This window comes from Xenopus laevis, chromosome 2L (genome assembly GCF_017654675.1).
Source record: "Xenopus laevis strain J_2021 chromosome 2L, Xenopus_laevis_v10.1, whole genome shotgun sequence".
In the NCBI taxonomy this organism is placed as follows: Eukaryota; Metazoa; Chordata; class Amphibia; order Anura; family Pipidae; genus Xenopus; species Xenopus laevis.
Window position 1 is genome coordinate 167423370 of NC_054373.1, and position 17373 is coordinate 167440742.

At 40.0% G+C, this 17373-nt stretch overlaps 1 protein-coding gene across 1 annotated transcript in view; it reads left to right on the plus strand.

Annotated features, from left to right (window-relative positions):
* Positions 1-16974, plus strand: part of micu2.L (mitochondrial calcium uptake 2 L homeolog) — a 204302-nt gene extending 187328 nt beyond the window's left edge. The window contains exons 9-12 of the mRNA XM_018247734.2: positions 8319-8490; positions 10831-10939; positions 11573-11730; positions 15169-16974. Of these exons, the coding sequence (XP_018103223.1) occupies positions 8319-8490; positions 10831-10939; positions 11573-11730; positions 15169-15276 (547 nt within the window). The 3' untranslated portion in view covers positions 15277-16974. The remainder of the gene's footprint in view (positions 1-8318; positions 8491-10830; positions 10940-11572; positions 11731-15168) is intronic.
* Positions 16975-17373: the final 399 nt, after the last annotated feature.

Genomic DNA, 17373 nt, shown 5'->3' on the forward strand with positions numbered 1-17373 from the left:
AAAAGTCTAAAAATCAAGCAATTTGGGAAAAAACTTCGTACGATTTGGGTTTTCGCTAGGTTTTATTGCATTTTTACCCAAACTAGTTAAATCAAGCTTTTTTTTTTTATATAACAGATAAGGTCAAATCGTGGGTTCTAGTTTGGTCTGACTTCATTTAAATAATCAGGAAAAATTCGGATTTTGATAAATAACCCCCTTGTGTGTTTGCTTCAAAAACACTGCTGTAGTTTATATAAACAAGCTGCTGTGTAGCCATGGGGGCAGCCATTCAAGCACAGGATACACAGTATATAACAGATAAGTACTACTATAGTTTAAATAAACAAGCTGCTGTGTAGCCATGGGGGCAGCCATTCAAGCACAGGATACACAGTAGATAACAGATAAGTACTACTATAGTTTATATAAACAAGCTGCTGTGTAGCCATGGGGGCAGCCATTCAAGCACAGGATACACAGTAGATAACAGATAAGTACTACTATAGTTTATATAAACAAGCTACTGTGTAGCCATGGGGACAGCCATTCAAGCACAGGATACACAGTATATAACAGATAAGTACTACTATAGTTTATATAAACAAGCTACTGTGTAGCCATGGGGGCAGCCATTCAAGCACAGGATACACAGTAGATAACAGATAAGTACTACTATAGTTTATATAAACAAGCTGCTGTGTAGCCATGGGGGCAGCCATTCAAGTACACGATACACCGTAGATAACCGATACACTATTTAGTGTCCCATTATATACTGCAGAGCTTATCTGTTATCTGCTGTGTATCCTGTGCCTTTCCTCCTTTTCCAGCTTGAATGGCTGCCCCCATGGCTACACAGCAACTTGTTTATATGAACTATAGTAGTGTTGCTGAAGTAAACCCACCAGTTTTACCAAACCAGTGCAACAGGACATGCAGGGGGCACTTACACTGTGGCATCGGCACAAAGAGTTACACCTTGGGTGCAAGGAGCAGGGCAGCTTTGGGCTTTCCATAAGCAGGACAATATTGGCTGTTAACTTGACTACTTCTAAATTGTCATCTTATTGGCTCATGTATGAGGCCAGAATAATCTCGACCCTGGTCTGTATCTGATTGGGGCTTGTTAGATATAAATCAGAACGTCTGGACAATTCCATCACCCGAGATTCCTTCTTAAACCCCCCAGGGCCCTACATGTGCTGGAAATCTCTCTGATCATCCAGTGGCTCTAATGTATAATTAAGTTTTTAGCCTTTATTTCTGCATATTTCAGTTTGGAGCCTGACCTGGCAGCAGTTCATCCTGCAAAGTCTGAGGACACCCTTCATTGAAGTCCTTCCTCCCCCTTTAAATCCCTAATTGCACTGATTTAGACATCTTGAAACACAGAGAATGTTGCCCGCAGGGGTGGAGTGTTCATATTGTTACATTCTGCCAGCGTAAACTATATCAGGGACATGTTCTTTGTTCAAGCGCTGACCATGAATAATTCATTTAATCAGCTAATTTCGGGCTTAAACGCATAGTGCCAAAGTGTGATGGGCGTGTGCCAGTTTTGCTAACTTTTAATAAGTACGTACGAATCCTGCCTCTTCTCATTAGCCGCAACATGGCATTAAACTTTCACTGACATTCCTGGTAGCGGATTGTGTTACACTGCATTCCCTTTGCATTATTGCACGCCATTAGGTAAGGTTGGAAACAATTCACGGGACTGGGATTTCCAGCCGGATTGGCACGGATATGAATTTTCCTCTTCCATACATGAAGGAATATAATAACTATAGGAGAGAAGTTAAAGGGAAAGTGTACATATTCATAGTATATCCACCCCTCCTGCACTGAATAAGGCAACAGTTTTCATGGCAGATTGGTCAGAATTGCCCCCCATTATCTGTACTTGGTACATAGGCTGCAGTTTTGTTCCCCCCTAGATTCCATAATAGTGTTACTGGCTCAACTTGCACCTTTTGCCTAAGCTAAAATTGTCTCTCAGGCTGACTGGCCACAACCATCATTATTATTCCTCAATGACAAAATGTCATCATACAGAATGCCAGAAGGGGGTGTAATTTTGGGCCATTGCTAGACTTATAGGGTTTTGATAGAACATCTCTAGCAGGGGAATCTACTCATTGCCTGGAGCTTTGGTGCCACATCCGTTTGATATTTTCCTCCCATATGTAATAAAATGCACAACGTTTGCGCAGGAGCAGTAACCCATAGCAACCAATAAGTTGTTTGCTTTTAAACAGGTGACCAGTAAATGCTTTGTGCTGATTGGTTACTATGGGTTACTGCTCCTGGGAAAACAGTGGGGCTAATTTATCAACAAATTTGACCATGGGCAGTTACCTATAGCAACCAATCGGTGATTAGCTTTTTAAAGCCAGCTGCAAGTAGAACAATGAATGCAGCAATTTGATTGCCATGGGTTACTGCAAATTTGCCCAGTGTTGATAAATGCCCCCCAGTGCCTTATATTACATAACTCCATTTGAAGTTGCCATCACACCACCATCCAGGTCAAAAGGTGAGACTGTTACTCAGGTGTTCCTGGCTTAAAGGGGAACTATTGGGAAAATGAAAATTGAATATGAGTAGGCCCAGATTTCTGACTTGGGCGCCCCAAGGCCGATTCGCACTGCAGGGTCCTAGCGCTCGCCAACATCATGCCGCAGGGTCCTAAGGCCCGCAAATTTTGCACGCAACCCTCTGCCTCATGCATGCCCGGGCCTTTGTGGCCCCTGACACAAATTCGGGCCTGAATATGAGTTTCATCATACTGAAATAAAAAAACATTCTAAAATATAATCAATTAGAAATTCTGTACTGTTTCTGAAATAATCAAGTTTATCTGCACATCTTCACTCTCAGAATCAGTTCTTGTTGGGTGTCAGATTTTGACTGACAGATCCAATGTATCTTTAAGCGGGGACACCTTTTTGTAGCAGGTGTGTTAGAGCTCACTTAGATAACCGACTCCAACACAAACAAAATCGAACAAAATAACTGACTTTGGCACAAATCCCGCATGTAGAGAAACAGGATTTCCAGTGATTTTAATAGAGTGAGCTCTAATACATCTTCTAGGTAAAATGAGCTTCCAAAGGCTGCATTGGGCCTTACTGTCATTCAAAATCAGACTCCCAACTCCTGCATGAAGAGAGAATTCAGAAAGACATATGATTATGTTAATTATTTCAGAAACGGGTAATTGATTATATTTTAAAACAATTCTTATTTTAGCATGGCGAAGCTTATATTAAATTAACATTTTTGCGATAGTTCCCCTTTAAAAATCCCTCAGTTCAAAGTCTCAGAACCATGTTGCCAATAGCCAGTTTCCCTGCCGTTCTTCCTCTCCACTGATTTGGCTAAAATTAGAGGACTTTGGCTAACGATTCTATGCAATCGAATGTAACTTCTGGTTTTGGGGGAAATTACTAGCGGCAGCAGACCTGTCTCTGTTGGAGACCGGGTGAGAGGGGCTTAAATATGGGAGTCTCCTGACATATATAGGAGAGTTGACGGAAGGCAAATTCGGATTACATTGTGTAGTAGGTGATCCAAACACTGGTTGTGGAATCTAGTTTGTTCTCAATATATTAAAAAATATATCACTTGTCTGCTGCAGCTAGGGTTGTCACCTTTTCTTGAAAAAAATACCGGCCTTCCTATATATTTATCTTTTTTCTCTATCAATAACCTTGGGATCAACCATCATTATAAAATATAGGCCAGGTGGCAACCCTAGCTGCAGCTTATTTTGGTATAAATTCACTTGAAATAGAGTGAGACAAAAAGAATGTTATACATATATAAATATAAATATATATATATATATATATATATATATATATATATATATATAATTCCAGAAAGAACCGCACTCCAACTTGTTCTGTTGAATAAATTCACATTTTATTGTGCTCAATTTGCGTGTCCAACGTTTCGGCCCACATTAGGGCCTTTGTCAAGGAATTATATGATAAATTTTGATCCAGCACCCACCATCGAACTAACAGATCCGGATCAGAGTGCGGCTGCCTATGTGGAAATATATATATATATACTACTGGATAGGTGCACTCAGAGAACAATGGAAATGCCTAGGTGCTGAAACATATATCAATATCAATAGAGCAAAGAAATACGCACTCCTAGGTCTTTTGTGATGAAAAAAAAAGGGTTTATTCAACGTTTCGGCTATAAACCCATTTTTTTTTCATCAAAAAAGACCTATGATTTCTTTGCTATATATATATATATATATATATATATATATATATATATATATAATATATATATATATATATATATATATATATATATATATATATATATATATATATATATATATATATATATATATATATATATATATATATATATATATATAAAAACCAATTATTGTACAAAAACCGCACTCTCAGTTCTTCTCAGAGGTGTAAAAAAAGAAAATATTTATTTTCTTTTTTTACACCTCTGAGAAGACCTGAGAGTGCGGTTTTTGTACAATAATTGGTTTACAAAATTTTTGAATACTGCACCCAGGCAGCTGTCTTTGCATACATGAGTGCTCCAGTCTTGTGAATATATATATATATATATATATATATACAAACAAGGGAAAGTTGTGCTCACCACTAAGTTTTAAAACCATTAGGCGGGGGTGCAATGAGGGTGTGACCACAAAATACATAAAGACAAATACAAGAGTCCTCTGCACTCAACCCATTATCAATATATTTAAGACAGAGACATTTTGTGCATACTGCTACTGAAAAATGCCTTACCCTTTAAACAAAACAGGGATTGTTTGTCCATATATTGCAATATATTTAAGCTGGCCAACTACGTCAAAGTCATCCCATATCTGGCCATATTCTTTTGGCCAAGCACTGAAACAACGCAGTGTCTGACCTTCTTTATAGCAGTGTAGTATATGAAAATACTAAACCGATAGTGATGCAGCAATTCGCTTATCCCCGGGGCAATGTTGTCCTTTACAATGGAGATAACAGGACACATATTGGCACCCCCTCCCCCAGTATATTAGTTTTTCTTGACCTTTAACACACAGCTATATATTTTAAAATGCTGGTATGACCAGTCCAGTTTGGGAGTTTTAGCCTTAAAAGCATCGAATAGGTTGCAGGTAAATGTAAAATGTATAATGAAGCAATATAATTCTTAATGAATCAGATAAAATTAAGCGTAGGACTGGCCAGATATGGGATGACTTTGACGTAGTTGGCCAGCTTAAATATATTGCAATATATGGACAAACAATCCCTGTTTTGTTTAAAGGGTAAGGCATTTTTCAGTAGCAGTATGCACAAAATGTCTCTGTCTTAAATATATTGATAATGGGTTGAGTGCAGAGGACCTCTTGTATTTGTCTATATGTATTTTGTATATGTATATATATTGCAGTTTTATCATGCTGGTGCTGTTTCTCACTGTCTTGTCTTTATGTGTGAGTACCAGGGCTTGTTCTCAGCCAGTTTTCCTTGTAGTAAAGAACAATAGTGGCACCTAGTGGTGTTTCTATCAAACTATATCGAAATGTTTGTGTTACTCTGTGTTGGATGAATGCACTCCCAAAACAAAAACAAGTATTCTCACACAACAGGGGGTAATGATTACACGGCAGACTTCCTAGACTGGCCGCAGACAAGCTTTCTTCTTAGAAGTAGCGCCCTCTAGTGTCTGTGTAACTGGTACAGTGACAAGGCATGGCTGTATCGTGGGCTACATGTTACACCGTCAGTAGGTGTTTGGGTAGTTGTGTTTATTTCCACAGCAAGGAATTCATTCCTAACCATAAAAACGAGGCTGATAAAATCAGTTTGGCCCCCTGGGCCCATGACTGGATCACCTGTGGTTGTGCATGAGCTCCAAAGCTGAGGCCATGCATAGGGTCTAAAGCTTAAGTCCACTTAGTATTAAAGGACAAGGAAAGTTAAACTAAAGAAGTAGCTAGAAATGTTGTACTATATGTTTGGAGCTTCTGTACCAGCCCCAGTTAACCACAGCCCTTTAGCAGTAAAGATCTGCATGGCAGCACAGAAACCAGTGCAATTAGCATCAGAATTTTATAATCAGCCCTGTTGCATCAGCTTATATTACAGACCAACCTCATTTTCTGCTGGATAATTAGTGACGAGCCCTAAGCTTAGCTTCTCAACAGCTGCTCAGAGCCCACTGAGCATGTGAGTGTCACAGACACTTTCCAAGATGGTGACCCCCTGTGACAAGTTTGAAGTCCTGGATCATTGCTGCTATTGACAAGCTGAAACTTTAGGCTGGTGCAATAAGTTCAGTATATAAAACATGGCATTTTTAGCCGCATTCATTTTAAGGGTTTAGTTCTCCTTTAATTGCCCCTTAAAGGGATACTCCACACGAAATTAGAGTGTTCTACCTGTTAAATGGTACCCTCTCTGGTGTCAGGTGCTGTACAGTCAATTAGACCCCCTGCTCCGGGTCACAGCAATACACATGCAAATCCAAGGAAACTGCAGCCTTATTTTTGTCTACTAAGAGCCAATAAACCACCTTTATAATTGAAACTTGGATTAGTGGGCTGCAGTTTCCTTGTATTTGCCTTAAAGGGATACTGTCATATTGTGCAGAACATAAAGTTGGAGCAAAGGAAACCATATATACTGGTGTATAAGGGGAGGTTTTTGCTGCATATTTTTTACCATAAGACAGATGAACTTCTTACATACTAAAGCTCTTCCTACATTGATTGTGCAAAAAAATAGTGCCTTAAAAGGGTTGTTCACCTTTGAGATAACTTTTAGTATGATGTAGAGAGGGATATTCTGAGATAATTTGCAATTGGCTTTCATTTTTTATTATTTAAGGTTTTTGAGTTATTTAGCTTTTTATTCAGCAGCTCTTTAATTTGCATTTTAAGCATTCTGGTAGCTAGGGACCAAATTACCCTAGCAACCGTGTCCTGATGTGAATAAGAAACTGGAATATGAATAGGAGACGCCTGAATAGTAGGATCAGTAATAAAAAGTGACAATAACAATACATTTATAGCCTTACAGAGCATTTTTTAGAATGCAGTCAGTGACGCCCATTTGAAAGCTGCAAAGAGTCAGAAGAAAAAGGCAAATAACCTTACTACTATCAAATATAGATAATGAAGACCAATTGAAAAGTTGCTTAAAATTGGCCAGTCTATAACATACTAAAAGTTACCTTATAGGTGAACCACCCCTTTAAGGCTGGCAGTGAGGACAGGTAGGGCTATGGTTGCCACCTGTGTGGTTCTGACCCTGTTTTTGAAGGGCTGTCTGGGTTAAAACTGCTTGCCTGGTTCTCCAAATTAGGAAAACCAGGCAAGATTCCCTGAGATTGATGCCTCGACCAGGCAATCGGCGATTTCCACATCATAGTTCTGCCCCTGACATCACGCCTGCCCACGCCATGTCATCCACCCGCCACATCACCACCCTACCTGGAGTTAGCAGCCATGAAAAGTGGTGCTCTCATGCACTTGTACCCCTGGCATTTGTAATTTACCTCTATATTTGTGGTTTTTGAGTTATTTAGCTTTTTATCCAGCAGCTCTCCAGTTTGCAATTTCAGCAATTTGGTTGCTAGGGTCCGAGTTACCCTCACAACCATACATTCATTTAAATAAGAGTCTGGAATATGAATAGGAGAGGACTGAATAGAAAGCTGAGTAATAAAAAGTAGCAATAACAATATATTTGTAGCCTTACAGAGCATTTGTTTTTAGATGGGGTCAGTGACCCCCATTTGAAAGCTGAAAAGATAAATAATTAAAAAAACCATAGAAAATAACGAAGACCAATTGAAAAGTTGCTTAGAATTGACCATCCTATAACATACTAAAAGTTTACTTAAAGGTGAACCACCCTTTAAGAATGGATTCTCAATTGGCAACATACGGATCTCTCCCCCAGTGGAGGAAAGCAACATGGCAGCCCCAGTCACATCTATAAATTCCATTCAGCAGAGAGCATATGTTCTGTACATACAGCTGCATCTTCAGACTGTGCTGCCTATTAAAGGAATACAAATAAAGGCAATGCCTTCTATCTCTCTGTTCTATCTGCTCTAATAAATCTGCTAATGTGCAAGTGCTGCGAGGTGCCCATTCATTCTCCTTTTTCATAAATACAGTTTATAAAACAGATAATATTGTTGCAAAAGTACATTTTTGTAGGGAACCCAAATCGGTATTTTAGCTGCAGCGAATAATAAAAATGTTTTATTGCAATTCCACCGCTACATTCCTGCCACTTTATATTTGATTCATGTTTCTTTCCTCCGGGGCTTAGATTTATGGAGAATTTACAAACAGAAATTCAAGAAATGGAATTTATTCAGTTCTCAAAAGGCCTGAACTTCATGAGGAAAGAAGACTTTGCTGAGTGGCTGCTTTTCTTCACGGACGAGGAGAACAATGACATGTACTGGCAGAACGTTCAGGCTCGGATCCCTCCCGGAGAGGTGAGTAGTCAGATCTCTCTGTGCAGTGACAGCTACAAAAAGAAGTAGGGTCAAAATCGAAAATGTAAGGAAATATAAAGTCAGTATTTTAGAATTACTCTCTCTTGCCGATCTTCCCACAATCTCTCAGTTGTATTCAAAAAGTCTACAAAAATTGTATATAGATCAACGCCTATGGCAATAGAGAAAAAAAAACAAAACCCAAAAAAGAGTGCAGTAGGTTTAAATATTGTGAGGGCACCCGGTGTCAAAATTTGCTCTCTGAGGTGTGTTTCCCCTTTAAACCATCCACTTTTAGTAGTGACATGCACGGTTGGTTCCTTTACATCCAATTCGTGACCACCACCATTTGGCTAAATTGCCTAATCACAAGCCAAATATATGGTATATTGCCCGTAATGTTCACAGGGACTTAAAGGAGAAGGAAAGATATGGAGGCATTTTATTGGCAATAGATTAGCTGCAATAGTGCAAGCTAGAATGCTATATTTATCCTGTACAATGTTTTACTATATCTGATTAAAAAGCTCTCTGTTTGTTTAGGATAGCAGCTGCAGTATTAGCTTGGTGTGACATCACTTCCTGCCTGAGTCTCTCCCTGCTCACTTATAGCTCTGGGCTCAGATTACAGCAGAGAAGGGAGAGGGGGGGAAGAGGAACAAACTGAGCATGCTCAAGCCCTAGCCCTGGAGGTTTAAGCTGAAAACAGGAAGTCTGATACAGAAGCCCATGTGTACACAATAGAAGGAAAGAAATGCAGTGTTTCTTTTGACAGAGGACTCAGAGCAGCATTACTTTGAGGGTTTACTGGTGTATTTATATAGACCTCTCTAATAAGGCTTACTTAGTTTTAACCTTTCCTTCTCCTTTAATAAATGGTGTTTCACTATTTTGGATTCGCATTTCTCTCCATTGGAACACGTGAGCTGACCCAGAAGGAGAGGGAGATCTGCTAACATTATAGGCAATATACCATATATTCGGCTTGTGAGTAGGCAATTTAACCAAGTGGTGGTAACAGATTGGATGTAAAGGAATCAACCGTGCATGTCACTACTAAAAGTGACACCGAGTGCCGTTGCAATATTAAGACCTACTGCACTATTTTTTTTGTGTTTTTCTTTATTGCTATAGGCGCTGATCTAAATACAATTTTTGGGGCCTTTTGTAACTGCCACAGCTCTTCATAGTGCAGAGGTCTTCCTGCAAATTGACCATCGGTAGCTCCCCGTCTTCTTTTCTGCTGTTTCTTTACCTGAGCCTTGGGATAAACTCACAATGCCTCATGTACAATGACCCACATAGTGGGCAAAGTGCAAAAAAGGCTGCAATCTGCCATTATTTTTTTTTTGCATTTTGCTCGCTGTATATGCCATTGTGCAAACAAACACAGGCCTCTGAGCTCTGTTTTGGAGAGCAGAGACCTTTACATTATAAAAGCAAAGAGTTGATTGGTTGCTATGGGCAACATCTCCAGAAACCTCTCCAAATATTTATCTCTGATGTTAGTAAACATGCCCCTTAGTGCTGGATTTTTTATCCATCATAAGGGGCTCCATGCTGCACCCCCAAGGTAACGAATGTCCCCTATAATGTACAGCAGCAGTTTTCTTCTGCATCATCATAATAATAATAATAATAATCAGTGCCATACCATGTGCAGTATTATTGACACTCAAAAGATGATTAGAAGATATTGGTTAGCTGCTATGGCTAACTTTGAAGGCACAGGTCAAAGATTATTCAACCAGTTCCCACCCTAACCCAACCAGATCCCTGCCTGGTCCCCACACATGCAGATTTATATATCTGCACCCAACCTGCCCATCTCTGATGTCACCTGAGAGGTGGGGAAGAGCAGGGGTGAGTATATGAAGAACAGAGGAGCCATGTTGGATGTCAGATATTGTGTTGGGACAGGGTGGGGAGAACTGGGGGCAGCTGGGCTGGTGGTGAATTTGGCCCATCACCCACTGCAGGGGGCATTTAGTCATGGTGTAGTCATGGGTTAGAGCATCATTACTGGTATGTGGTTAAGATAATGAAGTCTATATGGTCAACATGAACATACTTGAAATTGAAAATTCATCTGAGGAGCTGCAGCTGTGCTTTTGGGGGGCAGGATCTGAGTTGCTAGTTAATGCAGACCCTTGAGATTTCCCACTAGACTTTGTGGTTCCGGGGCTTGCAAGCAGACCTTAGAAGCTGCTTCTTCATCTCAGATCTGTTCTGGGGAATTGTTGAAGTCCTTGAGTTCACCTGACGGTTGACATTCATGTGCCTTGTCCTAAGTGTCTTTTCCCCAAACTAGAATGAAGTGAACACTGTGTTTGATTGCAGAGTATCAGCATGGATGAGTTCAAGAGTTTCTATCATTTCATGAACAACCTAGAAGATTTCTCCATAACAATGAAAATGTTCAGTAGTGCAAACAGAGCTGTAAAGATGGGTAAGTGGTTATTGTTACTGACACTTCCAGATTAAGGGCCAAAATGCCTTGTGACACATTTGTAGTGATGGGCCAATCTGACCAATTTCACTTCACCAGAAATTCACCAAAATACATTGAAGTCTATGGGCAAAATGTTTCACCCATTGGAGTCTATAGGCGTTGTTTCAGCAACAAAAATTGTTGAAACATTTTGGTCATTACTACCATTTGTCATTGCAGAAGTATTTATGGGGATAGTGTTCCACTCCTGTAAATAGTTAAGTAGATTCCCCAACTTAATGTGGGTTCCTTCAGAGAAAAACTTTAAGCAACACTTGGGCAGTAACCCACAGCAACCAATCACATTCTTACATGCCCTGCCTCCTCCAGTGATGTCAAAGAGGGGTGGGTATATAAGAAGTGATGAAGGCTGGGCTCAGGCTGATATATTTTTTTTGTGTGAACCCACAAAACACTAATATTTAATGCTTACTATTTATGCACATGTTGAAACCTTCAAATACAAATCAAAGCACCCTATTTTGCTGACCTCTAATTATGTGTAGGGTTCCTTATACAATAAGGACAATATTATTTATTGATGTGACTGATCTGATAACATTATGAATTATGTGTTGTTTCTCATATTAGCCGAATTCAAAAGAGCAGTGAAAGTGGCAACGGGCCAAGAGTTATCAAACAATGTGTTGGATACTGTCTTCAAGATCTTTGACCTCGATGGGGACAACTGTTTAAGCCACGGGGAGTTTTTAGGCGTTCTAAAGAACAGGCTTCACCGGGGCTTAAAGGTAATACCTCTGGAATAATACAAGGAAACATAAAAGTAATACCTCTGGAATAATACAAGAAAAGATAAAAGTAATACCTCTGGAATAATACAAGGAAACGTAAAGGTAACATTTATAGAATAATACAAGGAAACATAAAAGTAATACCTCTGGAATAATACAAGGAAACATAAAGGTAACATTTATAGAATAATACAAGGAAATGTAAAATTAATACCTCTCGAATAATACAAGGAAACGTAGCGGTAATATTATTTGTAGAATAATACAAGGAAACATAAAGGTAATATTTAAAGGTAACATTTATAGAATAATATAAGGAAATGTAAAATGAATACCTATTATATATTTATAGAATAATACAAGAAAACATAAAAGTAATACCTCTAGGTTAATACAAGGAAACATAAAGGTAACATTTATAGAATAATACAAGGAAACATAAAAGTAATACCTCTGGAATAATAGAAGGAAACGTAAAGGTAATATTTATAGAATAATACAAGGAAATGTAAAATTAATACCTCTCGAATAATACAAGGAAACGTAGCGGTAATATTATTTGTAGAATAATACAAGGAAACATAAAGATAATATTTATAGAATAATACAAGGAAACATTAAGATAACATTTATAGAATAATACAAGGAAATGTAAAATAATACCTCTGGAATAATACAAGGAAATGTAAAGGTAACATTTATAGAGTAATACAAAGAAACGTAAAGGTAATACCTCTAGGTTAATACAAGGAAATGTAAAATTAATACCTCTAGAATAATACAAGGAAACTTGTTACATTGCAGTCTAACATCATTTTGTATGAAGTTGTGTCTACTTACAGACATATGAACAAACACCTTAAGAGACTTGAGACCGAAGCAGTTAAAGGGGTTGTTCACTTTTAAATTAACTTTTAGTATGATGTAGAGAGAGAGAATTTGCATTTGGTTTTAAAGTTTTTGAGTTTTTTATTCAGCCGCTCTCCGGGTTGCAATGTAAGCAATCGGGTTGTTAGGGTCCAGATTACCCTAGCAACCATGCATTGATTTGCATAAGAGACTGGAATATGAATAGGAGAGAGTCTGAATAGAAAGAGGAGTAATAAAAAGTAACAATAACAATCCATTGTAGCCTTACAGAGCATTTGTTTTTAGATGGGCTCAGTGACCTTCATTTGAAAGCTGGAAAGAGTCAGAAGAAGAAGGCAAATAATTCAAAAACTATAAAAAATTAAAGAAAGAATAACAAACCAATTAAAAAGTTTCTTAAAATTAGCCATTCTATAACATACTAAAAGATAACTAAAACATGAACCAGAAGCCAGTCACATGGAGACATTACAAGGACATTGGCAGAAAAGCTGAACTGTATCCCTGCCCCCTGCCTGGTAGTTGTCTGATTTTATCAGCTGCCGAAACAATATAATAATAATAAATCTTATTATTCCTGTAAATGCAGAAGGAATAGTGATAGAATGGTTGGTTATAACCTTGGATTGGTCATGTTTCCCTAGTATATCAGTATTAGGTCTCTATAGATCTGCTAATTGGGTTTCTCATAATTAGCCCATGCTTGTCTGGATAGCTCCCTGTCCAATGTAGAAAGAAATTAAGAAAAAAAACTCCTTTCCCACCCTTCTGTTTTCTTTAACACTCCCTTATACTGCCCTTCCTGCTCCTAATGTTGTGCCTACAAACAGTGGCGGAACTACCGGGGGAGCAGGGGGTGCAAGTGGGCCATGGCCCGCACCCCCTCAGGGCCCCCCGGCAGTCCGTGCGCCCCTGACAAATGCGGCCGTACGGAGGGGGCGGGGCCCGGCTGCGCATCACGCACCAGGGCCCGCCCCTCTAGGATCCCTTCTGCCTACAAAGTGGTACTCGGGTACATATTGTATGTGTGTGGGAAAATATATCACGCAGGTTACCATTTTTAAGCCTGGACAATTACAACCCTTAAAAGAGAACTAGACAAAGAATTAGACTAGAACTTGTTTTTTCGGGCTTTTCAACCTGCCCACGTCCACTACAGCCCTTTGGCATTGAAGATCTGTGTCTCCAAAGATGCCCCAGTAGCTCCCCATCTTCTTTTCTGCTGCTTCACTGCACTTGCTCTGTGCTGCTGGCACTTACTGGGCTTAGGGACCCCACTCAAATTAATTTTATATTAATTGTAACTTAGTTAGATTAGGTTGAAAAAAGACACGCATCCATCAAGTTCAGCCTTAAGTTTATATATATAATCTGCCTATCTGCTAGTTGAACCAGAGGAAGGCAAAAAACCCATCTGAAGCCTCTCCAATTTGCCCCAGAGGCGGAAAGAATTCCTTCCTGACTCCAAAATGGCAATGGGACTAGTCCCTGGATCAACTTGTACTATGAGCTATTTCCCATAACCAGTTGATTCTGCATTCGAATGCATTTAATTAGCCCTGTAGCATCCAATTATATGACAGATGAAGCCACAATTTTCCCCAAAGTTTTAATCACTTATGATGATGCCTAAGCTTAGCTATTAGCAGCTCACTGAGCATGTGCAGTGCCACTGACACACAAAACATAACCAAACAAATGCAAGAACGGTGCTGAATATAACTGGTAAAAGGCTTCCACACCTTTGGGCAGAACTAGGGGTAGTCAGCAGAGACGGACAGCTGCCTAGAGCACAAGAGGGGAGCGCAATTCCGAGAGAGACATCAGACAAATGACATTGGGGGGAGTAAACACTCGAGTCCGTATCCCAATGGGCATGTGTAAGCAGTGGTGAGGAGCAATAAATAGTGACCAGTGGGTGCCAGGCTATGTAGTATTGCCATGAGCACAAATACTACTGGTCTCAGCTCTGACAAAACATTTGTGCTGGAACAGTAAGTTCCGTACATAAAACAGTATTTATAACCACATTATTTTATATGCATTAGATTCATTTAAATAAAAGTCTTTAGAAAAAAGGCAAAATCCGGATCAGGTGCCTGCTTTGTAGTTAGTATTCTCAAAGGGCTAAAAGAGAAGAAAAGGCAACAATTACTTGCCAAAAGTTAAAGGAGAACTAAACCCTTAATTAAAAAACTCTACCCACCTACCCTACATAGACCCCCCTCCCTGCCCCCTCCCAGCCTAGCTGTTACCCCTGGTGAATCCCCCTAACTCTTTACTTACCCCTCGGTGCAGATTCAGGGTATCGGAGTTCACGGGCGGCATCTTCTTCTCTTCGGTAATCTTCGGGAAGTAAGTGCATGCGCATTTGGAGCAGTCTTCGGGTTTTTGACAACTGCGCATGCGCCGAAATAGACGGAAATTGACGAATCGCCGGAAGTAGACCCAGAGATTACCGAAGAGAAGATGACCGTGAACTCTGATGCCCTGAATCTGCACCGAGGGGTAACTTTTCCTTTAAGAAATGACTAATTCCCATTCTAAATCTACTTGTTGTTTCAGCACGTGCCCCAGCAGCAAGGCATGCACGGATACTGGAAATGTGTCAAAAGGGAAACTATTAAGGGAGCCAATGAAGTCTGGAAGCAAACTGGGAAAAGTCCATTCTAACGTCTCTCCCAATGAATTACTCTGCGTCTGTGCTGGTTGTGGCTTTACTAGTGTGGAGTTTTCATGTATTTCTGCTTACGTATATATATCTGTGAATGTTTACAGCAAACTAACAGCGTGCATCTCAAGTTATATCTTATATATATATATCACACCGCTCTGCCCTGGGGGATAGATCTGACAGGCTGCAGGAGTCTACTGGGTGCAGTGTTGTACATATGACTCTAGTGCAATAAATATTCAACATATACCATCATGTAGAACACACAGAGGTGCAGCAGCTGCAAAATCAACCCAAATGCAAGAATTACTTCTATCGCCATCAGGACCGCCATCAGAAATCGCTGGGCCTCATACAACAAAATTTCCTGGGCCCCCTGGGCTACGCCCACTGCAAGCCCCACCTACAGGTCCGCCCTCCCCACCACACAGTAAAAAAACAAAAAAAATATTGGTGGCTAGGGTTCCCACACATTAATAAAAAGTAAAAAGATATTGGTGTCCAGGGCCCCATAAAAAAACATTTGTGGCCAGGGCCCCCCCATTAAAAAATATTGGTGGCTAGGACCGCACATGAAAAAAAAATTGGTGGCCAAAATTGGTAGCCAGTGCCCCCCCACATTATAAGAAAATTGGTGGCCAGGGCCCCTTAAACATCCATGCCTTCCCGAAGTCAGCAGCTCTCAGAAAGATGGGGGGCCAGCTAATCAAGTATGTGTGGCATGGCCAGGCCCCCCTTACCCTTGGGGCCCCCTACAACTCTCCCCCCCTGATGGCTGCCCTGATCACCATAGACTCTCCCTGAATCCTGTAACCTGGGTACCAGGCTCTGCTGCCAGTGCTTTAGATTAAGAATATGTTTCCGTACACATTGGTTCCTGTGGGCATTGTGTTTACTATGCAGTCTGCTAGCAGTTGGTCGTGTTGGAAGTTGAGGGTGTTCAGTTAGTAAATCCAGTGCACAGCTTCAGACTCACCTCTCCTCAGTTCCTATTAAGGCAGGCTGGGAGATGGAAGTCTCACTTCCTAAACACCTACAACTTCTAGCAACTGTACTTTACTAATAGCTGCTCTCTACTCGACCTGTGTCCTTCCACTACTGCATGTAAGTCATGCTTTCCTACTGGTTAATGTTATGTTTGTCCCATTGGATCATGTCTTGGCAGGGGCATAACTATAGAGTAACTATAGGGGCCCAGGAGGTATAGGGGCCCCATGAGGCTCTAGTTTATATACAATTTCAATAAATATTGATAAAACAGGACAACCTCTGGATATGTTGGGGCCCCTAAAATTAATTTGCTGTGGGGCCCAGTAACATATAGTTATGCCACTGTGTCTTGGAGTCTCTATTGAGTAACTGCCAACACAAAGGGACCAACAGCTCAAGGATTATTCAGTTAAAACTATAAACAGCATTTCCATGATCCATTCTACTTCCATGTACTCATTCACATTCTCCTAGCCCTGAGCTCTGCACCTCCTGTTCCATATTTATTTTTACTACAGGACGGAATGTTGGTTTTGTTCAACTTTAAAACTGGATTCGGTGACTAACAAGTGATTCTATATTTTTGTGGTATTATATGGGTGTCTTTTTAACAAATGAAAGCAGAATTATCTACCTGCAAGTGAATGTGTATTTTCTACTTATTATTTTTCTCTGAAGGTTCAATCAATAAAATATGGATAATTCTACTTTGTGCTGTTTTATACTTTGGGGTTGCCAGGTCTCTGCGAGAGGCCGATACTCAGGTTAAATGGTTCTAGGAAAGCACTTTTCCGAACTGATTACAAACGGGAATTCAACCAAATTGCTACAATTTATAATAAGCTTTCTTATGAATAGGAGGAATCTGGGGACACATTTCCCCATATGTAATATAAGGCCCTGGAGCAGTAACCCACAGCAACCAATAAGATGCTTGCTTTAAAACAGGTGACCAGTAAACGCTACCTGTTGATTGGTTGCTGTCTATTACTGCTCCTGGGCAAACTTAGTGCCTTTTATTGCATAATCCACTTGTTCATCGGTTATAAATAGGGATGCACTGAATCCCCTATTTTGGATTCGGTTGAACCCCTGAATCCTTTGCA